This window comes from Sorex araneus, chromosome 1 (assembly GCF_027595985.1).
Source record: "Sorex araneus isolate mSorAra2 chromosome 1, mSorAra2.pri, whole genome shotgun sequence".
Lineage (NCBI taxonomy): Eukaryota > Metazoa > Chordata > Mammalia > Eulipotyphla > Soricidae > Sorex > Sorex araneus.
The window spans coordinates 39091335-39118464 of NC_073302.1; the positions used below are offsets into that span (position 1 = coordinate 39091335).

At 43.4% G+C, this 27130-nt stretch overlaps 2 protein-coding genes across 3 annotated transcripts in view; both read right to left on the reverse strand.

Moving 5' to 3' along the window:
- RUSC2 (RUN and SH3 domain containing 2) overlaps positions 1 to 8024 on the reverse strand; it is a 67697-nt gene extending 59673 nt beyond the window's left edge. Inside the window, exon 1 of one of the 2 annotated variants that reach the window (XM_004600219.3) lies at positions 7730 to 8024. The gene's annotated coding sequence lies outside the window, so the exon portion shown is untranslated. Of the gene's footprint in view, positions 1 to 7185; positions 7404 to 7729 lie in introns of those variants that run through there. The other variant, XM_055143469.1, reaches the window with a different exon arrangement.
- Positions 8025 to 26275: 18251 nt separating this feature from the next.
- The window catches only part of LOC101541298 (phospholipid-transporting ATPase FetA-like), a 62533-nt gene continuing 61678 nt past the window's right edge, over positions 26276 to 27130 (reverse strand). The window contains exon 26 of the mRNA XM_004600397.2: positions 26276 to 27088. Coding sequence (XP_004600454.2) covers positions 26906 to 27088 — 183 coding nt within the window. The 3' untranslated portion in view covers positions 26276 to 26905. The remainder of the gene's footprint in view (positions 27089 to 27130) is intronic.

Genomic DNA, 27130 nt, shown 5'->3' on the forward strand with positions numbered 1-27130 from the left:
CAGAAGAATAACTATCTATGGCAGCTACAGTCTTATAAAATGTATAAACTTTTATTTTGTTTTGGGGTAACACTTAGAGTGACTATTTCTGACTCTGTGCTTAGAAGTGACCCCTTGCAGTGCTCAGGGGACCACATGTGATGCTGGGGATCAAGCTAGGATCATGCACAGTGAGCACCTTAGCCATTGTACTAAGTCTCTGGTCCTTACAGGGTCTTACATTTAGAAAACTGTAAAAAATCGTCCCCTAAACCTATAATAATTAATAAATGAATGCAGCAAAATTGTTTTTTTGTGTGTGTGGTGGAGCTCCCAAGTAGTGCTCTGGGGACCCAGGAAGCTACCCCCATCAATACTTGACCAATGTAGATCAATGATAGGGACAGAGGACAGAAAGCCTCCTGGGTCCTGTAGTGTTAGGGTCCCTGGGAATCTCCAGGGCCACACGTGGAAGTGCTCAGGGCTATGTCATACTAGGGTTTACCCTGGGACTTGTTGCATGCAAAGCATGGGTCCCGGACCACTGAGTTATTTTCCCAGCCCCAAGTTGTAGGACACAAAATAACACAAAAATTAGTTGTGCTTCTACTCACTAAATTAGTATTATGAAAGTAAAATTAAGAAAAATAATTCTACTTATGACATCAAAAAGAATAAAAAACTAAGAATAAAGTTTACCATGTGTGTACTGAAAACTACAAAATATCGCTGAAACGAATTAAAGAAGAAAAAATGGAAATATAGCCTATGTTAATGGATTAAGACTCAATAGTCTTAAAAAAAGACTCAATAGTCTTAAGATGTAAATATCTATAGTACAATATGTATGAACATTGTACTTACCTTGCATGCAGCTGACCCTGACTTGATCCAGGGTACTACATATGGTCCCATAGCACCATGAGGAATGACTCCTGAGCACTGTCAGTCTATCACCTCAGCCCCCCAATTAGCAAAATATTTTAATAAGCCAGAGATGTAGTCAAATGGTAGAAGACTTGCCTTGTATGTATAAGGCCTGGGTACAATACCTAAGATTATTTCAAAAAAGATTTCGATAAATCTTTTCCTTCCAAAGAAGACAAAATATTAACAAGTACATGAAAAGATACCCGATATGTTTAGTCATGCAAATAAAAACCACAATGAGACACTATTTCATATCCATCAGGTGGCTATTATTAAAAAAAAAAAGGAGGAGTAGAGTAGCGACTTGGAATACCTGCTTTGCAAGTATATGTTGACGAGTCCAAATCCTCAGTGTCCCATATGAACTAAGCACTATCCTGTCAGCTGTGGTGCTTAGTTCTGGTAGCTCTGCTCTGTACTCTCTAGCACTACAAGCTAGAGAAAGTTCCAGTGGTACCACAGCCAGGAGTGTATGAGTAACACAAAAAAAGGGTTGAAACCTTAAGAGAGCACTAGAACTAAAAAGATATTTTGAGTGTCAAGACAGGTAACTCTTGGAGAACACATGTCTGAGTATAACATAACTATGTCTCAACTAAGAGTGTGACCCCTAGCAAACATCTGCACAGTCCTGTAACTAACAGGGCTAGGCTTAGTAGGATTGAAACCTCAGTCAGAACACAAACCTCAGTGAACATGGTCTAGTGTGTGAGGACCACATTCAGTGTAAGGTGCAATCAGGTCACAGTGATAAATTAAACAATGAGTAAACAACAATGAAAGGAGGGAGAAAAATACAGGTTTTTTGATAGAGAAAAAAATTTCAAGGGAATTAAAAAAATAAAAAATAAAAACTATTTGTGGGGGGGCTGGAACGATAGTATAATGGGTAGGGCAATTGCCTTGCACGTGGCTGACCAGGGTTCGATTCCCAGCATCCCATATGGTCCCCCGAGCACTTCCAGGAGTAATTCCTGAGTGCAAAGCCAGGAGTAACCCCTGCACATCGTCGGATATGGCCCAAAAAGCCAAAAAAAAATTACTTGTGGGCCCGGAGAGATAGAATAGTGGATAGGGTATTGCCTTGCACCCTAGTCTCCCAAACCCTACAAGGAGTGATCCCTGAGTGGAGAGACAGAAGTAAGCCCTGAGTACTTCCAGGTGTGGCCCTAAAACAAATAAAAAAGTACTGACACTCTTATAAGTCACTATGGAAATGTTATATCAGTTCCTCAAAAGAGTTAAACAAATAACTCCATAATTTAGCAATTTAATTTTTAGGTACTCAAAAGAACTAAAAGCAGAAATTTGGATATCCATATACATAACAGCATTATTCACAATATGCAGAAAAGCAAACCAGAATGGATGAACAGAATGTGGTTTATCATACAAAAAAATTACTTAGCCTTAAAAAGGAGAGATATTTTTGACTGGAGTTAATAATACAGCAGGTAGTGTGCTTACATTCCATGCGGGCAACCTGGGCTCAATCTCCGCATCCCTTATGGTCCCTGAGCCCCACTAGGAGTGATTCTGGGGCACAGAGTCAGGAATGATCCTGAGCACCACCAGGTGTGACTTCCCCACAAGGCCCCCAAAACGGAAGGAAATTTGAATATAAGTTAAAAAAAGGATGAAACTTGAAGATTTATGAGCCTCAACTAAAAGTATGAGCTTTGGAAGCACAAGTAAAGAATACCAAACCTTAGTGAGCTCTGTGACAGTGTTCTAGTACCACAACCTGATGTGCAACCCAACACACATATAATCACATCATAATCATCAACAATAACAACAGAAAAAAAAGGGGAAAGGGGGATAGAGGGACTCAACAGAATGGAAGAAGCTGAAAACTGATCAGTGACCTCATAGATAGAGTGGCAGAAATAATTCAAAAAAACAAATAAAAAATGATCAACTTAAAAATAATAAAGATAACATAAGAACTATGTGGAATAGTATTAAAATGAATAACATTCATATCACAGGAATTCTAGGAGAGGAAGGGGTAAATTTTTTTTTTTTTTGGCTCACACCCGGCGATGCACAGGGGTTACTCCTGGCTCATGCACTCAGGAATTAACTCCTGGTGGTGCTCATGCACTCAGGAATTAACATATGGGATGCTGGGAATCAAACCTGGGTCGGTGGCATGCAAGGCAAATGTCCTACCCACTGTGTTATCGTTCCAGCCCCAAGGAAGGGATAAAATTCTTTTTTTTTTGTTGTTTTTGGGTCACACCCGGCGATGCACAGGGGTCACTCCTGGCTCTTCACTCAGGAATTACCCCTGGCGGAGCTCAGGGGGACCATATGGGATGCTAGGATTAGAACCCGGGTCGGCCGCGTGCAAGGCAAACGCCCCACCCGCTGTGCTATCGCTCCAGCTCCAAGGAAGGAGTAAAATTCTTATTTGAAAAAAGTATTAGCTAAAAAGTTCCCCAATGTGAGAGTTAGACATCCAAATTCAGCTTAAAGAATTTCAAAGAGATGCATACTGTGTCATAGTATATAACTAAAACAACAAATCAAAGAAATTCTAAATGCAGTAAAAGCAGAGTCACATGTAAAAGGAAATCCATTAAGAGAATCATAGAAACTCTACAGGCCTGAAGGTAATGGCATGATAAATACAAAATGCTAAGTGGAAAAAGACTTCAACAAAGAATATTCTATCGAGGTAACAACATTATCACTCAGATTTGAAGGAGGATCAATGGGCTTTTCAGACAAAAAAGTAAGAGGAATTCATCAGCACTAAAGCAGTTCTCCAAGAAATACTTAAAAGACTTCTGCAAAAGGAAAACAAACCCTACATGGAAGATGATGTCTGAAAAAAATCAAATATGGGAGAGGAATGATAGAGAGACTTTATTTTCAAATTTACTAAATACTTTCCTTTTTTGGGTTTTGGGCAATGCCTGGTAGTGGTCAGGACTTATTTCTGGCTCTGGGATTAGGGATTAGTTCTGGTGGACCTGGGGGACTGTATGGGGTGCCAGGGATAGAACTCGGGTCAGCTGCATGCAAGGGAAATGCCCTAATATTTAGCACTGCCCTACAGTGCTATTGCTCTGACTCCTACATCTTTCATTATCTTCATTCTGTTAAATTTTGATAATTTAAAATTTCAGATTTATTTTCCATTTCTAAATTTTTATTTATTTTAAAGTTCATCTTACTTATTCTGTCATTGAATGCAGTCATAATAGATGTTTTAAACATTTGGTCCAAATAAGAAATGCTATAAATCTCCTTTTAAGCATAGTTTTATTATATATTTAATATGTAATAATTTGGTAAATCTATTAAAACATTTTCAAATTTCTGTTATAAATTCTATTTGCCTTGAACCATAATTTGTACTTGTAGTTTTAAACTGGACTGGAACGATAGCACAGCAGGTAGGACATTTGCCTTGCCCACGGCTGACCCGGGTTCGACTCCTCCATCCCTCTCAGAGAGCCTGGCAAGCTACCAAGAGTATCCTGCCCGCATGGCAGAGCCTGGCAAGCTACCCACGGTGTATTTGATATGCCAAAATCAGTAACAACAAGTCTCACAATGAAAACGTTACTGGTGCCCGCTCGAGCAAATCAATGAACGGACGACAGTGCTACAGTTTTAAACTACTAAATATATAGAAGCATTATAGGCATCTCATTATAATTGCTTTATAGTTTTTTTAAATTTATAGTTTAATCTCATAGTGAACCTATAACATACTATATTTGATTTGAATCTTCTGAAATTTGTTGAGATTTATATCAGGTACAAGTTTGTTTTTGTAAATTTTCTGTGTTTTTAAAAAGAATTGTTGAGTACATTGTTATATTTATATTGTAAATTATATTGTTATATTTAAGTAGTTAAATTAAACTGAATCATGCCATTATCTATGCTTTAATAATATCCTTAGATTTCTGCCTTTATATTTTATCAATAATTATTTTGGCGAGTATGGGTTATTAGAATCATCCCAGGCAGCTCTCTCAGAGCGATGTTGGTATCTGGCCACTTAAAAATATGCTCATTTTCATAGAAAGATTGCACTCATCTATGGTATATAGAATAACAGAGTGGGAGACTAACACCCAAGAACTGTAGAAATAAGTACCAGGAGGTTGACTCCATGGCTTCGAGGCTGGCCTCACGTTCCGGGGAAAGGTCAACTCAGAGAAGCGATCACCAACTACATTGCAGTCGAAGGCCATGTGGGGGAAGGGAGTTGCGGGCTGAATGAGGGCTAGAGACTGAGCACAGCGGCCACTCAACACCTTTATTGCAAACCACAACAGCTAATTAGAGAGAGAAAACAGAAGGGAATGCCTTGCCACAGTGGCAGGGTGGGGTGGGGGGGAGATGGGATTGGGGAGGGTGGGAGGGACGCTGGGTTTACGGGTAATGGAGAATGGGCACTGGTGAAGGGATGGGTTCCCAAACTTTGTATGAGGGAAGTATGAGCACAAAAGTGTATAAATCTGTAACTGTACCCTCACGGTGATTCTCTAATTAAAAATAAATAAATTTAAAAAAAAAATATGCTCATTTTGTTGACAACTCATTTGATAGAGCTACAGTATCATATGCCAATGTTTGAGTGGGTGTTTTCTGGGTAACCTCAACACTGAGAAACTAGACTATTTCCATAGAGCTTGTCCTTACTCTAAACATGCAGTGAGACATCTCAGTCAAGTGACTTTTAACAGGGTGCTCAGTCACTGTGTATGAGTAACAGAATAAATGGGTGAGTTATTGTCTTAAATATGCAGAGAGAAAATAGAACACATAAGCCTCTCTATGAACTAGGGATGCCAGATTTAGCTAATAAAAACACAGCACACCCTTGCTGCTTTATCTGAAATTCAAATTTAACTTGGTAAACTGTATTTTATCTGTATTTTACTTTATTGGGAGTGAAGAAAAAAATGAAAAATTCACAGTGTTATTCTGGGGTTATTGAGATCTTAATAGGGAGACTAGACTATACCGTGGTACCCTAGAGCCACACAGCAGTAGGGGGCATAGGTAACAGAATATCCGGAATTTCTCTTCATTCTGCGTTATCAGACCACTCCTTAATTTCCAAGGAGCCTCCTAAGAAACTCAGGTCATTGTATTTACTTACCAATACTCTGGGTCCCACTAAAAATAATGCCACAACTAGTTAGGCAATGACTTCTTACCCTATAAAACTCCCATGGCTTTCTAGTCATTGTTTCACCCATCTCTTAGTGATATCATCTACTTCCCCCACAGAGCTATCTCTTATTCTTTTAATTTTTAAAATGTGTGTGTGAGCACGCGCACGCGTGTACATGGCTTTGTTGTTTTCAGAGTCCTGCCTTGCCTCCTGGAAACTAAATCTGTTCAGGTCATTTCCCAAAGAATTAACCAAAAACAGGCTTCTCCCTCTCTACTCTTCAAGAGCACCATCCTTAAAAGGTCTGTTTATTACTGACACTGTTTGCAGAGTGGTAATCTGTCTGGCTCCATTTTCCTGCGATATAAATGATCCGGATGGCCCGATTATACCACAACGGCATTTAGGACCCACAGGATGTCTCCGGTCACGTCAGGTCCGAGAGCTCTATCCTTCCAGTCTGGGGCAGGGAGGAAAAGAGTAGCGCAAGTGAAGGCCTTCATTCCCCCACCTGTCCCGAAGCTGACGGGCCACACCGAGTCAGCTGACAAGGGCCGTGGCTGGCCTCCAGATTCGTCCTCAAAGGGGGCTGTTAGTGTCTCCTGAGGCCAAGAGGAGCTGGTCACCCGGGCAAAGCTTTCGAGATTATCCCAGGCAGTCTTTAAGGTATTAAGCACCGAGAACTGCTGCAGTCCCAGCCCCTGGCTTTGTCGCTTTGCTGCTGTTGTTTTCCCCTAAACAGATCATACACAGAAACGGACCCGCAGACTCTCGCCCTACTGAAATGAAAGCCAGGAACGGAACGACCCAGAATAGTCCGTTTCACGCTCGCACGGGGCCACGCGTACCCTGCCGGATGCTGTTCCCTTCCCCGTTCCCCCGCGGCCCGCCCCGCTGAAGCTGTGTGCTTGGCAGCCTTTGGGCCCATTCATGCGTCCTCCCGCAATCAGCGAGCGGACCCTCGTGCCAGCCTCGGTGCTGCCTCCCCCCACCCCCACCCCCACCCCCACCCCGGGGACGCGACAAAGCGCAGTCCTTCCTCCAGGCAGCCCTCGGGGTTGCGCACAGGGCCAGCCCGCCGGTTCCGAGTCCGCCTTAGTGTGTGTGTGGGGGGGGGAGGGGGGTGTTACCGGCATCGCGGTGCCCTTGGCGCAGGTAAATGCAGAGGCTGGGGGGCTGGCCCGGAGCCAAACCAAAGGCTGTTCCCCAGAGCAGCCCGGGGGCGCGGGAGCCACCGAGGCCCAGACGCCCGCGGAGCCCAACTTGGGGGTCCCGGGGTCGCGCCGGACCCGGCTGGGAATGGCTGTGCGGAGGCGCCCGCTGCTGCAGCGGCGAGCCTGGGTGCGGGGCCATCGCTCTTCCCAGCAGGGGACGTGGGGACAGGGATGACACAGAGGCGCGAGTCCCCGGGGGTGGGGCGGGGCGGGGTGGGGTGGGGTGCAGGAGCGGTTAGGGTGGACGACGGCCGGGGGCCGCGGGAGGACTGGGGTCTGAGCGCTGAGGGCCGCTGCGGCTGAGGGGCCCCGGGAAGGCGGGAAGCGCTGAGCGGAACGGCGGGGGGCGCCGAGGGCGGGAGAGGGGGCGCGGGCACGGGGCTTTCTCCTCAGCCCTCCGTGCAGAGCGTGGACAGCGGTGCCGGCGGCCCGCGGCCCGCCCCGGCAGAGGTGTCCTCACCTCCTCTGTCGCCTCAGCGCGGTCCTTCAGCGCGGGCGGCGGCGGCGGCGGCGTCTCGCGCCCTCCTCGAAGGGTCGCGGTGCCTCGGACTCAGGCTGGCGCCCCCCGTCCTCTCCACGCGGGTTGGTAACGGCCGGGCCCCGCCCCTGCAGCTGTGGCGCGGGTGGTGCGATCTGGCTTGCCCGCATGCCGCCCCTGGTGGACGGCGCGTTGGTTCGTTCCGCTGGACCGGCGGGGCTCGCCCACCTCCCGCGCTCCCGCTGCGCCGGGAGCCGCGAGTCACGCGGAGTGTTTTCCCGCGAGGGGAGCGGCGAGGCTTCGGCGGGGCCCCGCCTTCTCGGCCCGCGCCCCGCCCCTGGGGGCGGAGCCAGGCAAAGCGCCCCGGGGGGCCGCGCTGGAACCGCGCTCCCCGAGGGCGGCTGGCACCTGCCTACTGGCCTGCAGGGCAGGTGCATCTGGGTACACGGCTTCCCCTAGAGCAGCGAGTCTCACCCCTGCTGACATCCCTCTGGAATTTCGCGGCGAATATAGAAACAAACGAAATAAAAATTGTTATTGGAAGTGTTGCCTGAGGTGTTAAAGCCCTCAAAGGCCTGAACAGAGGACCAGGTGCCTTAGACACACACAGGAAGGAATTCTAGTGCAAGCCAGAGAAATCAAGCAAATCAAGCAAAGAAATCAAGTTATTCATGAAGAATAACTCACGTGGATCTGGAGAGATAGTACAGCGGGTAGTGCGCTGGCCTTGCACACAGCCGACGCTGGTATGATCCTCGACACCCCTCACGGTGTCTCTGGACGCCTCCAAGAATTAAAAAATTAAATAGCTTACTTAAGACTTAGTGCCAGGTATAACCTAAGGAGGGAAGCATCGATTTTAAGTAAGGGAGTTTGCTTGAAGAGAGAGCCTTCTCAGGGGAGCTGGAGTGTGCTGTCAGCAGTGCCATTTCTTCACAAATTTCTAGTTTATGCAGGTAAAAAATGGGGTAAGTCAATAACACTGTAACACTGTCGTCCAGTTGTTCATCGATTTGCTCCAGCGGGCACCAGTAACGTTTCTATTGTGAGACTTGTTGTTACTGTTTTTGGCATATCAAATATGACATGGGTAGCTTGCCAGGCTTTGCTCTGTAGGTAGGTGGAATACTCTCGGTAGCTTGCCGGGTTCTCTGAGAGGGACGAAGGAATCGAACCCTGGTCAGCTGCATGCAAAGTAAACACCCTAACTGTTGTGCTATCACTCCTGTCCTGGGGCAAATCAATAAGAGACATAATATAACTCAAAGAAGAGGGAGAACTTTAATGTGCTGGTATCATCAAGGTGCCATCCTGATTCTAACCACATGTGGTCCCTTCCAGAGGATTTTCATGGCTATTGTGAAGTGTCAGGGCCCAGGCAGATATGATGCTTACTTTGCAACTGTGCTATAAGGAGTGTTCAGTGAAGCTGGGTGTCATTCATGGGTCACTTGGTCCTTCATCTTAAATTTTCTTAATTCCAACTGTTCTTTGGCTCCAGTGGATATTGGACTTCGTTTTTGAGGTGTTCATCCTTTGTAAAAGATGTACGCCTTTGGTAGAAACAAATTAAGCTTCTGAGCATTGTCTAGGGTGATGTAAAGAAGAGCTGACCGAAGACAGGGAATGCTCCATGTGGAAGGGGGTGTGACTCTTGACATGATGGACAGGATATGATTACTAGTCCTTGTGTAAGCACAAAGATGGTTACTTAAAGGGGTATCAGAATGTTATAGTTAAGCTTTGCAATATCTGCACAAGGACTATTATTCCATGGGGCAACTTTTTCGTATGTCTTCTTCTACTGGATACCACATTTACCCTGGCTGTTCTCTCATCTCACAACCAAACTAAACCAGGTTTCAAGTAAACTAGTTGGATCAGACTCACTGGTGGAAGAGGTGAAGTGGAGGTTGGATGCTACCTGTTATTTACCATTTTCAATTTTTAAAAAAAATCCTTTGGTGCAGGGTTTTGAACTGAAGGCAGGCGAGGCAAGTGCTCTACTGCTGTATTACTCCCCTGATCCAAGTTTTGGTATATTTTTGAACCACACTTGGCAGTGGTTCAGAAGCTACTCCTGGCATGGTGGTCAGAGTAATTTCCAGTGATACTTATATGCATAAACCCAGAGCTCATGTATGCCAAGCATGTGTTCCAGCCCTTGGAGCTAAGTTTTGCTATTTTTATTTCATAATTTTGCTTTGTGTTGCTGGAAATTGAATCCTGAACCTCCTACATGCACAGCAAGCATTTTTCCACTGAGTTCCAGCCCTACCTGGCTTTCTTTTTAGAAAAAAAGCAACTCATGGTTAAGAAGGGTAAAACAAGCAAACAAACAAAACAAAACAAAAACAAAACCCTGTTAAACCCTGTTTAGCTATAACTTGTAGTCAAAATCCTTGAGTTCACTACTGAGCTAGGTTCTACCTTGAGTTTCCCCTCTTTGTCCTTGTAGAAAATCTAGTTTGAGCAGAAAATCTTGTTTTCCACTAACACAGGTTAGTGGAAAATTCCCACCACCCTTGGTTCACCAGCCTGGCTTACTTGTTACTTTGTGTGTTTTTTTTTTCTTTTGGGGTCATACCTCATGATGCACAGGAGTTACTTCTGGCTCATGCACTCAGGAATCACTTCTGGCAGTGCTCAGGGGACCATATGGGATGCTGGGAATCAAACCTGGGTCGGCGGCGTGCGAGGCAAAGGCCCTACCCGCTGTGCTATGGCTCCAGCCCCTTACTTGTTACTTTGACTTAACTTTTGTAAGAGTTCTATTGAATTAAGCTAGCAAAACTTTATTCCTGGCATTTTTTTAAAAAAGTAAAGTTCTTAATATTTCTGTCCATCCCAAATTCATGTTAAAAAAATACTAACCCTCAAGAGATAGCACAACAGGCAAAGCACATACTTCATATGTGGGAGGTCCGATTTCAATCCCAACTACCTTGTATAGTCCCCTAGCATTTCTAGGAGTGACTCCTGAGCACAGAACCAGGGGCAGCCTCCAACTACTGCTGGATGTGACCCAAAACAAAAGCAAAAACCAATGAAACAAAACTTACCCTCCATAGTGATGGTTTTAGTAGATTAGCCTTTGACAAGTAATGTGGGGGCAGAGGGTGGAGCTTCCGTATTAGTGAAACACCAATAGCATTAGTAGTGCTCTTACACAGACACGATCTCACAAAGTTCTCTAGCCTAATCGACCAGATGAGGTATGAGAAGTCCTTCCCCTTCAGCCTCCAGAACTGTAAGAAATAAATTCCTGTGATTTATAACTTACCCAGTCTGCAGTAAACTACCCAGTTCTAGCAGCCAGAGAAGACCAAAGCTGTTATTTTCCATCCACTGAGTCCTTTCTGCTCCTTGGCTATAAATTTTTACTTGTCCTTGTTGGGATCTGAGTTGAGCACAATCTCCTACACCCTCACTGCACTGCTAACCCCCACTGTTGTTCGATCCATGACCTGTCATAATGGTTGCCCCTTAAATAAAGACTGCCATGCCATTTTTAGGAGGGGGCTTATTATTTTTTTTTTTTTGAGAACTAATGCACTTTACCTGTTCGTGGCAGATAGTGTGTATGGGACATTGGGGATCCTATTGTTTTTTGCTTCCTCCAGCCAAAGGGCATGGGAACAGGCAGATAGTTATTGGAAACCACTGAGTTTCATGGTCCATAAAGGAGTTGGTGACTGAGATCCTGTTCTTCTTGGACCACAGGCAGACAGGAAAGCAGATAATTGTCATATTTTTTTTTTGCAACTGTCATATTGTGTGATGGATCTTCATAGAAGTGATGTGAGCTGAGTTCTGATTAAACAATTAATTAAGAATGTGGGAAATCAGCAGTGGCAAAAAGAACAGAGTGTGGGAATAAGTGATACGATTTACGTATGGATGCAAAGATAGTCTGGGATGTTATTGAATTAATCAGGCAGGAGGGCCTGTTGGCAATTAACTTTAGGAAGTAATAAAACTGTGATGTGATCTGAATTATCTTGCCTTGCCCCAGCTCTAGTCTCAGGATTTAGAAGGCCAGTCTGAGACTCCAAGTTAATATTAACTCAGCCTGAATCAGGTGGTTGGACCCTTTAGGAGACAAATCAGTAGGCTGACAGGACTCTGAAAGCTGACCACTAGATTCTAAGTCCTTCACAGAGAGTCTCCAGCCAAAACAGATTGGAAAAGGCATAAATCTACTTTCTGAGGCAACACAGTGTACTCCCCATTTCCAGAGTCCTGCACCCCTGTGCACTCCAGTCTAGAGTCTCCCATATCCCAGCTCAAGTTGCGTCATTTCTCTTCCTTTCAAGAGCTGCATTTGGGAATGGCGCACGTATTCCAATTGAAACACTTTTCTCCTTAAACTAACTTTATATGGGACTATTTCTCTTTTTCCTTACTCTCATATTTATGAAATAAAACAACTTACTATTCATCTTCTCTTGAAATTCTTTCCCTGAGACTGACAAGAAGCTTAGGCATCTAGGTAGATGTCAGAACTTAATTTTCCTTTCATGCAGAGAGTATAAACTCACCTCACCTGAGAACCAAAGCTCCCTGGCATTTAGTGCCATGACATGACGGTCAGATGCCCATGACATGAAAGTCAGATGCATTGGTTTTTAGGTGCAGCCTGGTGGCTGCCTTAGTAAAGCTAGCAGGACTTCAGAGTCAAAGCTATGTGGAAGTTCATGAAGACTTTCACTAGTCCTGACCCCTCCTGGGCACTCAACTTACTGGCTACTTTTTGATTAAATATTTCCTGTGATATCCTGAGGGTTTGGGTCTCACCCTATGTAAATAGTGGAAAGACAATAAAGGACTTTATGCAGAGTGATAAAAGCAAATATAAAATTTAGAAATCAAATTATAGGGGTGAATGAAAGAGGGTTGGACTTGTCAACAGGAGAATAAAATGCACATTTGTACAGATAAGTGGTTGAGAGAAGGTCTTAACCCAAAGAGGCCGATTAAAATCCTTTCTCTGAAAAGTTGGAATTAGGGGATGGAATTATATCCATGTTGATGTTGATGGTTGATCTTTTTTAATTAATTATTTATTTAAAATTTTTTTGGTTTGTAAATCACCGTGAGGTACAGTTACAGGCTTACAAACTTTCGTGCTTGCGCTTCAGTCATACAATGATCGAGTACCCATCCTTCCATCGGTGCCCGTTCTTCACCACCAATGATCCCAGTATCCCTCCCACCACCCCCGCACCCCACCCCACCTCTGTGGCAGGGCATTCCCTTTTGTTTTCTCTCTCCTTATGGGAAGAGTCACCCTTTTTAAAGTATAGATCTCAGTGAGGATTTAGCATTATTGAAAATGTTCTATGATTACCACCACTTTCTAATTTCAGAACATTTTTGATACCTCAGAAAGAAACTTCACACCTATAGATAATATTTCACAGTTCTTACTCGATTCTGTATATTTTACTGTTCTGGACATTTCCTATATGTGGAATCACATTACATTGTGGTACTTCATATTAGGGTTCTGTCACCTAGCATAATTTTTGAAGTTCATCCATGTTGTAGCATATGATACTTTTCGCTTTTCGTATGACTGGTAATACTTTATTGTGTGGGTACTCCACATTTGTTTTATTCAGTTGATATATGTAATTGGCCACATGTCTAGTATTGTGACTACTGCAGTTGTAAACATTCACATACCATGTTTTTGAATGATGTATGTTCTCAATTATCTAAGGCATATCTTCTCAGTGGAACTGCTGGGTGATATGGTAACTATTTTAACTTTATGTGGAATTGCCAAAGATTTTCCTAAGTAACCTCATTTTATATTCCTAAATTGGCAAGATTTGAAGGTTCAAATTCTTCACACTCTCATTTTCTTCTTTTTTAATTGAATCACTGTGAGGTACAGTTACAAAGCTTTCATGATTGAGTTTCAGTCATACCATGATCAAACAATAATCTCTCCACCTGTGTGCATTTTCCACAACCAATGCTCTTGGTATCCCTCCTGCCATACCCCCCCACTCCACCCTAACCCCTGCCTCTATGGCAGACAGTTTTCTTCTCTCTCTCTCTCTCTCTCTCTCTCTCTCTCTCTCTCTCTCTCTCGTTCTGGGTATTATGGTTTGCAATACACAGATACTGAGAGACCATCGTGTTTGGTCCTTTATCTACTTTCAGCACACATCTCCCATCCTGAGAGATCCCTTCAACCATTATTGATTTAGTGCAGCAATAGCACAGCGGGTAGGGCATTTGCCTTGCACGTGGCTGACCCGGGTTTGATTCTTGCATCCCTCTTGGAGAGCCCTGCAAGTTTCTGAGAGTATCCTGCTCGCACGGCAGAGCCTGGCAAGCTACCCGTGGCATATTCGATATGCCAAAAACAGTAACAACAAGTCTCACAATGGAGACATTACTGGTGCTGATGGTTGATCTTATAATGGAAATTTGAAAACTGCAAGCATCTTTTATTTGCCAAATTCCTGAGTGGCAAAGAAAACCAGATTGCTGGAATGAAACAATCTGTTTTAAAAATTAAATTAAATTAAAAAACAAAAGAAAAATATTTCAATTTAAAAGTAGGAATCAATCTATTGCATGCAGAGGAACCAAGTCTGGACAGTAGATATCACTCTTTCTGGAGTCTTTGAGCAATGAACACCATGTTTTTTTTGTTTTGTTTTGTTTTGTTTTTTAGATGCAAGGCCCAGCTTGGTTTCTGTTCAACTAGCTTCCTGTTGGGCTGGAGTGATAGCACAGTGGGTAGGGTGTTTACCTTGCACGAGGCCGACTTGAGTTTGATTCCTCCGCCCCTCTAGGAGAGCCCAGCAAGCTACCAAGAGTATCTAGCCCACATGACAGAGCCTGGCAAGTTACCCATGGTGTATTCAATATGCCAAAAACAGCAACAACAAATCTCACAATGGAGACGTTACTGGTGCCTGCTCAAGCAAATTGATGAGCAATGGGATGACAGTGACAGTGACAGCTTCCTGTCACATCCTTCTAGTCACTTCATATATTTTCATTTTTGGCTTCCATTAATGGGTTACTTCCCAAAGAATAATTTTCTAGAATGCTAAAATATGTCTTATATGAAATACATTTTGGGCTGAGGAATTAGCTCAAGGGGCTAGAACACATACTTTGCATGGGGAGCCCAAGGTTTGATCCCTGAGCCCTCATGGGGCCCACAATGCCATCAGGATTGATTCCCCTCTCCCTGTACTAATTATTCCCCCTAAGCACTGCTAGGTGTGGCCCCCCAAACCAAAATAAATAAATGAAATCAATGCAGTTCAAGGATTTTATTGAACTCACTAATTAATGAGGGAACCACTAAGATACTAAAACCACTTCAAATGAGGATTTGGTGTTTAGAAATGTATGTCCTTTCCAGATAATACCAATTTGCATGACCAGGAACAAGAATTATTTGCATTCTTGTGGGCATGAAACATTGTGCAGTATCCTACATGTGAACTCTATTATTATTAATTATTATTATTGCTATTTTTGTTTGCTTTTGAGCCACACCGAATGATGTGCAGGGGCTTCTCCTAGTGAGTGTGGCTCTTTGCCCATTATGCTCAAACTCAGGGACACTGGAGACCGTGTGATGTGGTGCTAGCAGCGAAAGTGGAATTCCCACATGTGAGTATGTACTCTAGTTCTTCGAGGTATCTGGTATCTCCCTGGTCACCTAAAAGTTAACTTTTTCTTTTGTTTAATAGTTATAAAGTAGGCCAGTAGTAAAATTGGAGCCTACTATAGGGCTATCAAAGGCCCATATTTCTAATAGAATGAAATAATCCTCAAGGTTCTATTAGACAGCATCTAACATTTCATTCAAAAGGATATCCATTGCAAAGTCTTCCACACCTTTTCTTGATACTGGCAAATCAAAGGCCAAATGAAAACACAAAAATATGAACAATATGATTGCAAGAAGTTAAGAATGGGTGAAGTGTAGGGGGTGTAGGTTCTGAAGGAACAGGAAGGAAACATATGTTCATGAGTTTGGCTTTTGTGCTGAAGGCTATAAGCACTGTTCGTTGAAGCAGGAGAGTCATTAGAACAAGTTTACACTTTAGAACTCTTACTCTAGTAGGGATGTGGATACTGAATTTGAAGAAAATAAAGAGACCAGTTAGAGGATTCTGGCAATTAGAATGAAAATTGAGGGATTCCGAATTAGGTCTAACTAGGGGGTCATAAGAGGAAAAGGGGTCAAAGAAATTTAGAGTGTAAAATCCAGAGAATGCCATGTTTAGTTTAATGTTTAATGTTAATTTAATGCTGGAGGATCATAAAGTTGAATGACTAGTGGAGGCTGAGTCCCAGGAGGCTCCAGATGCTGAATCTTCTCTAAAACTCTTCACATATTTCTTACAAGGTCTGAGGCTAAGAATTCCAGGGAAATGTTGGGGCTAAGACAACAACTTCTTACTTTCTCTATTTCTGGAAATGGTTAAGTGAAGTTATTCCTGATGACGCACAAGTTCTTAACCAAAGTGTGTCCTATGAGCCCGTCAGTTCTTTGACCTCTTCTGATCGTGGATGCTGCTGCTGTATAGACCTGGCTGGGACTCCTCTGTCGTTCTGCTACTGGAAACTCTTTAAGTGAGCTCAAGCTCAGTTGTCCTCACTGAACCCAACTTCAGAAAACCCCGTGTGGGACTCGGGGAATGGAACAGTGATTTGTCAGTTTCTCTTTGAACATTGTTTTGTCCACTTAAGTTTCAGTTTCATTCTTTTTTTTTTTTTTTTTTTTTTGCAGACGAGATACCTCATACCAACAGAAAACTGGGTGCTTTAAATTTGAGGCCTGATTTCCTGCAACTATGATTTTTAGCTCCTGCCTTCATCATTAATTTAGTTTCTCAGATTTCTAATTGAGAGAGAGAGAGGAGAGAGAGACAGAAAGAGAGAGACAGAGGAAGAGAAGGAAAGTGCCTGCTGGGGGAGGGAAAATGAGGACATTGGTATTGGTGGTGGGAAATGTACACTGGTGGAGGGATGAGTATTGGAGCACTGTATGACTGAAGTCCAATCACTAACAGTTTTGTAACTCTGTATTTCATGATGATTCAATTAAAAAAAAAACCTGCGCTGTGAGACTGGACTTCATGAATTTTCTGACCATTTTTAGACTCTACCAATACTCTTGTCACTTTAAGTTTTACTTTAATAATTAGCCAGGGTTCGATCTCTGGCACCTCAAAAAGAAATTGAATTAATAACTATGTTAATGAGATAATTTTTAAACTTTAAATGTGGGGACTTTAGAGACAGAGAGAGTACAGGAGATAAGACATTTATTTGCCTTGCCGGTGGCTGCATCAGCCTCCACTCTGGTTGGGAATCCCTGAACTTGTATATGGTCCCCTGAGCATAGAGGCAGGAACAAACCCTGAGCACCACTTGATGTGGCCCTCAAACAAAATAAAATAAATAAAATTAGGGCCCTGTGATATGGCTCAGTGGTACAGCTCTTGCCTTGCATGTGTGCGGCCTGCCTCAATTCTTTGGGACTGCCAAACAAACTTTAAAATTAAGTCATTTCTTGTCTTTCAGTTTGGCCTTCTATGAATGGTCAGGCTCAGTGGAAAAGGGGATGTGTTTAGAGGATGTCTATCGTTTCTCGTTTATTCATTCCCCCTTTTCAAGCTGCTGACTGATTAAGTGACAAAACTTCCCAGCAGGAAATTTTGGGCTGGGGTCTGTGGCCCTTCTGTGGCAAATCCCTTTCTCCAGAGCTTGAGCTTAATAAGGAGGGAAAAGAGAAGAGTTGTACTTGATTAAGACTGCCACAAACTAGCCTGAGTGCTGGGCTCTACATGAATTCCTTTTGTGATTTTGCTTTTTGTTTTGGGGCCACACCTGGCATTGCTCAGAGTTTTTACCTGGCTCTGTGCTCTGCTCTAGTATCACTCCTGGTGGGCCCAGGGAACTGAATGTAGTGGGGATTGAACCCAGTCAGCTGCATGTAAGGCAAGAGATCTACATGCTATACTCTTTGGGCTCTGAGAATTTTTTTAAGGACCCCTTTTGTAAATTTTCTAGAGTTTCTCTCTGTGGGTGAAAATAGTTCTCTTATACTTGATTCTTCTAAGTGAAATTTTAGTTTATTCTAGCAGAGCTCAGAATCAAACCCATTGCTTCACACAGGCAAGACAAGTGCTCTACTAATGAGCCACATCCCCCAAACTATCTTAGTTACTTAAGTTTGGATGAATGAAGTCTCATTCACCACTTACAACTGCTTTAGAAATCCCTAGGCATTAAAAATATTAATTTTATTGAAGTTAAAAATTTAAACACAATAACATGCAGAGACTTTTTTTTTGCTTTTTGGGTCACACCTGGTGATGCACAGGGGTCATTCCTGGCTCTGCACTCAGGAATTACCCCTAGTGATGCTCAGGGTACCATATGGGATGCTGGGAATCAAACCCAGGTCGGCCATGTGCAAGGCAAATGCCCTATCTTCTGTGCTATCTCTCCAGCCCCCACAGACTTTAAAGTATACTTTTTTTTTTGCTTTTTGGGTCACACCCAGCTATGCTCAGGGGTTACTCCTGGCTTTGCACTCAGGAATTACTCCTGGCGGTGCTTGGGGGACCATATGGGATGCCGGGGATTGAACCCCGGTCGGCTGCGTGCAAGGCAAATGCCCTACCCACTGTGCTATCGCTCCAGCCCCTAAAGTATACTTTTTGATGAATTTTGACAGGCCCATGTGGCTACCTCCAAAATCAATACACAGAAAATTTGCATCATACCCTTTCATTGACAGTAACCCTACCCTCAGGCACTTTGTAGTTAATTTGGAATATCTAGGCATTTGCAAATTTATCTCCTGCTTCCTTCTGCTGTGGTCCCCTCCACCTCCACTTCAGATTAAAGGAATCCTAAATTGCTCACAAGACCCAGGTATTGCCTATGAGGAATACTCATGTACTCCTTTAGTCTGAACAACTCTGGGTGCACAGGCCAATTTTACCACAGCCACCTTTTCTTGCTCAGCCATAGAATAGAGAGCTAATTCTTCTATTGCTTTTCAGATTTTCCAGGAATCTGTTAGGTTCCCCAAACACATTCATCTTCAAGTAATTTCCTCAAAACACTCCTGTCTCATAAAATGAGGTCCTTCAAATATAATGGAAACTGGACACCAAAGGACGAGATTCAACTTGAAAGGACTGAGTAGGAAGCAAGTTCAGAACAAATGAAAGGCAGAATTCTTTCATTTACTCATTCAATATTAATGGAAAAAACATCAGTAATCTTAAGTGCTGGCACTCTGCTGGATGATAGGAATATAAAAAAAGGAACAAAGCTCTCGTCCACATTCTAGCAGAGACCCAGAAGCAAAACAATTAATAAAGGCATGAGTGATAATGATACAATCAAACCTGGAGAGCTGAAGAGATGTACAAAGCAGCCTAGGCAAGGCAGAGGTATCCAATTCAGAAGAGGAGGTTGGATGTCAGTGACTGCTCCCAAGGCTGAGAGTGAAGGGCAGACAGACAAGAGTTAGAAAACAGAAGGGGATGTATTCCAAGATGACAGTACAGGAAATGTCAAGGTGCAGAGGCTTCTGAAGGCAAGGAAACTTTTGAGGAACTGTGAATAGTTTGATATGGCAGAGATAATAGACATGCAGCAGAAAGTGATAATGAAACTGAGAGGTAAGACACACTAAAGAAAGCAAGCTGTGATGAGTCACTAACAGATGACATGATCTGATTTGTACTAAAAATATTTCTAGGGGAGAGACTCCCAAGTCATGCTTAGAGGACTCAGGGCCACTTCTGGTGCTAATCAGTCAAATGGGCCAGAGAATTCAATGCTAGGCCCAGAAGTGTGGTGGTGCGATGGTGCCACTCGGATTCAGCAATGCTAGGGCCACCAAGATATACCTGTAAGTGCTCAAGAGCCTCCAGGGCTATATGTGGATGAGTTTGGGGGCAATTTGATGCTAGGGATCAAACTCTGCTCCTTCACATGCAAACCATGTGCCTCTGGCCTCTGAGTTACCTCCTCAGCCCCCTGATTTGTATTTTTTTTTGGCTTTTTTGGGTCACACCTGGCAATGCACAGGGGCCACTCCTGGCTCTGCACTCAGGAATTACCCCTGGCAGTGCTCAGGGGACCATATGGGATGCTGGGAATCGAACCCGGGTCGGCCGCGTGCAAGGCAAACGCCCTACCTGCTGTGCTTTCTCTCCAGCCCCTGATTTGTATTTTTTAAAGATCATTTTTCTGCTACATGACTAATGGAATGGGAAGAAGCAGATTGACAGCAGGGAATCCAGGAGGCAGCCCCAAACAAAGCAAGAAACAGTGAATGAAAATTGGGGACAACATAATCCCATTTGTTTATGTTTATTTCCGCTTGCATGGTCAATGGTGTTTCATCCTTAAAGACGCTTTTAACTTCAATGTCATGGGCAGTTCTGCTTACATTTAACTCCATGTACCTTATGAATTCAGGTGTGATATTGAGGTTTCTAATCCATTTTGATCTGACCTTTGTGCCTGGCGTGAGACCAAAATACAGAGGGATGTTTTGGGATGGGAGATGTGTGCTGAAAGTAGATAAAGGACCAAAAATGATGGCCTCTCAGTATCTGTATTACAAACCATAATGCCCCAAGGTAGAGAGAGAATGTAAGAAGGAAATTGTCTGCCATAGAGGCAGGGGGAGGGTTGGGATGAGGGGGATACTGGGGATATTGGTGGTGGAAAATGTGGTAAACGGATGGGTGTTCGATCATTGTATGACTGAAATTCAAACATGAAAGCTTCATAACTGTATCTCACAGTGATTCAATTTAAAAAAATAAAGAAAGAAAAGAAAATTGGGGACAAGTAGAAATGGAGAGATTTGAAGATATTTCTAAGAATGGAACTTGGTAACTAAATAATTGGAAGGGAGAGTCCAGAAACACTCCTTTGACCTTTGATTTAAGCAATTGGGTGATGATGCACATCAGACCAACAAGAGGTAGAGAAACATTCTTTTACTTCATTATTTGTTGATGGTTAGCACATGAAGCAAGAAACAAAGGGGCAATAACAACAGAGAAATATGAGAGAGAACTGAGAATAGAGGAAACCCCATAAGTCAAAGAAAGGAAACACATTTCCACATTGGAATAAGGGTGACTCCAGAATGGAGTGCAAGCCTCTTGCTTTGCAAAGTTGGTTTTATAGGGGGTTTTCCAAACTGCTCCAGCTCAGGGTTCTCTTTGTAGGTAGAAGTGCTTGCTATGGTGTTTCCAAGTCAAAAAGAATTAGATCTTTGGTGGTCCTCTTTCAAATTGTTATCAAGGCCCTTTATTCATGCAGATGTATTTCTTCTCCTGAGGAACTCTGCCTTCTCTGGGCTGGTTGGGAAAATAGGGCCTCAGTTCCTGCATATCTTCCAGTGATTCAGCTGTCACACTTTTGAGCTTGCTGGTAACAGAATAACTTCTTTTTTTCTTAATGTCATATTTGGTTTTATTACTTCCTAAAATTCATAGCCAAGGGCCCTCTACCTTACTATCTGCCTTGCCTCAATGTGTTCATTTATTCTAAAAACATTTATTAAAGGCTTATTTCATGCTATGAATAGATAAGCATATCCATGATTTCAGTGGTCTATAAGTGTCACTGATAGAAGTATGAACAGCAGAGCAAAGAAATAAAAGGGACAGGTATATGAGCCACACTGAGAAATTAGGGAAAGCTGTTGGTAGTGCTAATGCCGAATCTGAGCTTCTATTTTTAAAAGTTGAGGTGAAATTTATATAGCATAAAAATTAACCATCTTAGGACCAAGAGTATAGTGGTAGAGTACTTGTAGATGTTTGAAGCCCTGGGTTCCATATTCTGCCCTACCAAAACAAATGAAAATACCTAAAAGTAACCACATGAGTGGCTAGAGAAAAAGTAGAAGGGTTAAGGTGCCTACCTTGCACACCAATGACCCCAGTTCTATTCCCAGCACCGCTCTGAGGGACTCCTGAGCACAGAGCTGGATATGGCTCAGTGCTCTCACCACATCAGTCGTGTAGCAATTTTAAAGTATACAATTCTAGGGGTTGGAGCGATAGCACAGCGGGTAGGGTGTTTGCCTTGCACGCGGTCGACCCGGGTTCGATTCCCAGCATCCCATATGGTCCCCTGAGCACCCCCAGGAGTAATTCCTGAGTGCAGAGCCAAGAATGACTCCTGTGCATTGCCAGGTGTGACCCAAAAAGCAAAAAAAAAAAAAGCATACAATTCTATGGCATTTAGTTACAATGTTTTAAAACATCACTTCTTTGCAGAGATTTTTTTCTTCCTTTTTGGGCCCCACCTGGCAGTGCTCAGGGCTTACTCCAGACTCTGTGCCTCAGGGGACCACTACTGGCAGGCTCTGGCAGCAGGGAGTCGGGGAGGTCTGGAGTGGACCACTGTGTGGAATGCCAGGGATCAAACACATGTGTGAGGAGGCAAGCACTTTCCTTACTGTACAATGCTCCAGCCCCATTTCCCATTTCCTTGGTGGTTTTTATTTATTTATTTATTTATTTATTTGTAGGGGAGTTTTGGAACTCACTAGGTGGTGCCAGGAAACTACTCCTTACTGGATGTTTGGGAGACACTTCTGGTGGTGTTTGGGGGAGCATGTGCTGCTAGAGATTGAACCTGTCCTCTTGTATGCAAAGAATGCATGCAAGAACTATTTATGCATGCATTTTGAACTACTGCCCTGTCCTAAACCACTATTTCTTAAAAATTTTTTTTTAAAAAAAACTGAATCACCGTGAGATACACAGATACAAAGTTGTTCATGATTGGGGTCCAATCATGCAATGTTCCAACACCCACTCTTCACAAATGTACATGTCTAGCTGTAGGATGACATTACCTTGTCCTCTCCCCCCTTGCCACAAGTAGCTTGTCCCGGTTTTCCCCGGAGCCTAGGCTTACCCCAGTCTCACCCATCAAGGTGTTCTCGAATCTCTCCCATCCCTTTGTTTAGCTGTAATCACTTCTCTATGCTCTCTTCCCCAAAACAGTTAATCCGCAGCTTTCCCTTAATCTGACTGCTAATTTGTAAGGTCAGACCTTCCTAGGACACTGAATATTATAACATTGCCTTTCTCCCCTCTTTATGCCTTTTAAATAATTTACTTTAAAGCAATGTCTTTTTTGTATAGACACAAGAAGACAATATTATGTTTTTGTAACTTGGGACTTAATTGGCTTCGAATATTATTCCCTCCTGCGCATCTGCTTTCTCCACTTAAGCCTCAGTTGCCCTCAGTTCCTAGCACCCCAAAAAACAAGGTCCCGACGAAGGATGGGACGGACCCAGGGCAAGCGGTGAGTTATGTGCTACCCTGGCATCAAGATGGGTCTGGCCAAAGTGCCTAATTCTTAACTATATGTTAAGAGCTTGATCATAGACAAATTCTGTCATGATGCAAAAGTAATGATGAGACTAGGACCCTGCTAGGGATAGGAAAGACTGGTCTGGCTTGAGCACTGTAGTCTGAGATCGAGATGGCTCCAGGAGAGCAATTCTATAAGCTTTAATGCATCTCTTATTGTGTCCATACAAAATGATTAATATTATGAATTCTTATCTGTTTGCTGGCTGAGGAGAGGAGAAACACACTCATGGGATTGCAGCCTTGGGTGGATCCTCCTGCTGAAAGAGTCAGTCCTAGGAGAAGCATCCCCTGAGGGAAAGGAACCTTACCCTATTGATTGTGACCACATCTATGTGTACGCCCCAAACCCCTTATGCTGGGGAGATTTAACTAGACTGTAAGAGTGGGTTGGGGGGCCAGATCCACAGATCCAGGGAGAGATCCAGAGCCGGGAGAGAAGCAGAGAGAGAAAATGAAATAAACTGATCAAGCAACCAGTTTGGCCTTCTTCCTTCCGTCACCTGCCCTTGACCACTGCACACACAGTGGTTCCAGGGCACTGAACGTGGGCAGTGAGACAGAGCCGCCCAGAGAGCCCGCGAGTGCACACACCCCTCGGTGTGCCTTAGTTTTTAACATCTAACCACCAATGTCCCCAATTCCTTTCTGCCCACTCCCCATCCCACCCAGCCTGACTCTATGGCAGACACTTCTCTTCTCTCTCTGCCCCTATCTCTCAACCATTCTTTCTATCTAGCTCTACGTTTCATGAGTTTTGAAGGGTAACCAGGAATTTACTAGATTAGAAGAAGATAAGGAACAGAATTTTAGGATATAAAAACAGCATGTTTGGTGGCACAAATGATGGTAGAAGTAGTATTGGGGTAAATGCACATGGAGGAGGAATGGAATACAAGACTGAGAGGGCCTCATGATAAAAGGTTCAAATTTCAACCTGATTCAGAGGCAAGGGAATTTCTTTAAGAATATTAAGTTGGGGCTTGACACCAATGGGTTAGTCTTTTTTTTTTTTTAATTTTTATTTTATCACCATGTGGAAAGTTACAAAGTTTTCAGGTTTATGTCTCAGTTATACAATATTCAAACACCATCCCTTCACCAGTGCCCATATTCCACCACCAAAATCCCCAGTATACGCCCCGCCACTGCCCCCCACCCCCAACTGTATAACTGATGAATTTCACTTCATTTTCTCTTTACCTTGATTACGTTTCATATTGCAAAACAAAACTCACTATTGTTGTTGGAGTTTCCCCCCAAGAAAGACAGCCCTGCTAAGGAAGCATTTGATAATTGGTTTTCCATTAATAGATTGTATGTTTTCAGTTTTTAGAAAAGGTTAGGATGTGTCCCAGTCCAATGGGTTAGTCTTTCAGAAAGTTCGAATGTCATGTAGGTGATGTTTTAGATAGGGGAAGACAAAGAAGCTGATTTGGGAAATTTTATGCAATACTTCAAGTGACAGATGATGGAAGTCTGACTGACCACGGGCAATGGTAGGAATATGTAGGGAGATGAAAACAAGACATAACAGAGGTGTAGTATTTATGCTATTTGATGATTTATTTGATATCAGAGTAGAGGGGTGGGAGGCAGAAAAAGAGAGTCAGGGAGTCATGGGAGAGGAGAGAGAATCAGAGTCTAGAAATCTAGAGTCAGAATCCAGGGATTTGGGATCTAGGAATAAGGAGCTAGAAAGGAAGAGTATGTGAGATGGGAGAGACAAGAGATTGAATAAATGGCAACTAATCAGCAACCAGCTTGGTCCTCGTGCTTCCTTTGCCTGCCCATTGCCAACAGCCATCCTGATTCAGTCTATACACAGCGGCTGGAGAGCACCAAATGTGGGTGGTGAAAGGTGTGGCGAAAGAGAGATGCCTGGAGATCCCTTGAACACACATCCCTTCCTTGTGCATGTTTATCTTTTACAGCTGGACTGGAGCGATAGCACAGTGGGTAGAGCATTTACCTTGCACGCAGCCAACCTGGGTTCTATTCCTCTGTCCCTCTCGGAGAGCCCGGCAAGCTACCAAGAGTATCTCGCCTGCCCGCAGAGCCTGGCAGGCTACCCATGGCATATTCTATATGCCAAAACCAGTAATAATAAGTCTCACAATGGAGATGTTACTGGTGCCCACTAGAGCAAATTAATGAACAATGGGAGGACAGTGCTACAGAGTAAAGAAAGAATAGAATACAAAAACCTCCAGAACCCAACCACTGCCACAATCAAGGCCGTTCCACACACGCTCGGGCCGAGCCTCACATATGAGTGAACGTATTCCTGGACTGCGTGGCCGCATTTGCGACACATCATAAGACACTCCCTACCCATTCTCCATAAGTACCACACCACACTTGATGGGGTTCAAATAGTAGGCAACAAATCATAGAGGAAAAAAATGTACATATATATATATATACACACACACACACATATTCCTTTGCTCATCGATTTGCTCAAGCAGGCACCAGTAATGTCTCCATTGTGAGACTTCTTGTTACTGTTTTTGGCATATCGAATAAGCCATGGATAGCTTGCCGGGCTCTGCTGTGCGGGTGAGATACTCTCGGTAGCTTGCCGGGCTCTCCGAGAGGGGCAGAGGAATCTGGGGTCGGCCGAGTGCAAGGTAAATGCCCTACCTGCTGTGCTATTGCTCCAGCCCCTAAACTAGTGAAATCTTTTGGAGTCAGGTTCATATGCAGATCTGCTCTAAGAGATGTGGCAGAGTTGGGGATCTTTGTTTTGTTATTAAATAAAGTCAGTCAAGAAAGACATAGAGAGAAAGTAAGCAACAGAAGTAGAAAAGTGGAATGGAAAATTAGAAAAGTAGCTGTAAGATGAGAATAAGAGGGAGAAAAGGGGAGGGGGAGAATATTGGGTCTAATTTAAAAGGCAAGGGGCTTGGGGGCCAATGATATTGCTAGGACTATGGTAATTTCACTGGGGCTAATAAATCACACGTCTTTCCTTCCATTCCAAAATAAGTATTTTATTCCATAAACTCAGAAACAATTTTCCAAATACATAGTTTCTTCTCAAAATAATTTATAGAATGAAGTCAAATATTCACCAATTGTGTTTCCCTCAAGAAAAGATAAAAAAATATCTCTCAAGTCATTGCATCTCAGTCCTCATCCTAAAAAGATGTCAGTTCTAGGGTCCCAGGGGTTGAGAGGGGGAAAAAAAAAGAAAAATCTTGTCAAGGAAAGTAACTCTTCCTTTTTTGGGGATTCCAGAAACTTATCCATTAACTGATGATCAGCTCTTCATAATTACTTCCTTTGCAACCCAGGGCAAGTCAAAAGACTTACTCTGAGTTTCAGAGATAAACCTGAAAGGTTGTCTGGGTGGGAGCACATTTGTATAGGATCCCAGTTGCTCTGCTATAGGAAACTGGGTCCTCCCCCGCTCCCTCCTTTTCCATACTACCCTCCTTCACCTGCCTCTTCCCATTTACTTCTCTGGATTAAAACTGGGAAAGGTTGGTGGAAAGGAGGTCCGATGTTTTTTTTTTTTTTTTCTTGGAATTTTGCGTCTCTGATAAATATGTGAGGGATCCTTCCTTACCTTTCCTGGACACCGAATAAAGAGTGAAAGTCCCTGGAGAGTAGAAGAGCAGGTTCACACTGGGCTCCCAGCGGGTCTAATTCCTCTTTACTAAATTGTGTGAATATAAGAAAGGAAGAACAATGACAGAGTCCTTTGGGGTTTCCCTACAGGCCTCTACTTTTTTAAAGAATCAAGGTTCTTCTTGGACTTCTCTGTCTTGCCAGAAGTGATGAGGGCCCCAAAACCCTGCGTGTGAGAGAATGCATAGGCAGAACGGTGAATGCCTGTCTGTGCTGTTGCGGTCCTTTTTAGTCTTGGCTTTCGCTCTTTCATTCTATGACGAATTCTCTCAAAAACCTGCAGTTAGAGCATGGGGACATGGTTTTTATTCACAGAGAT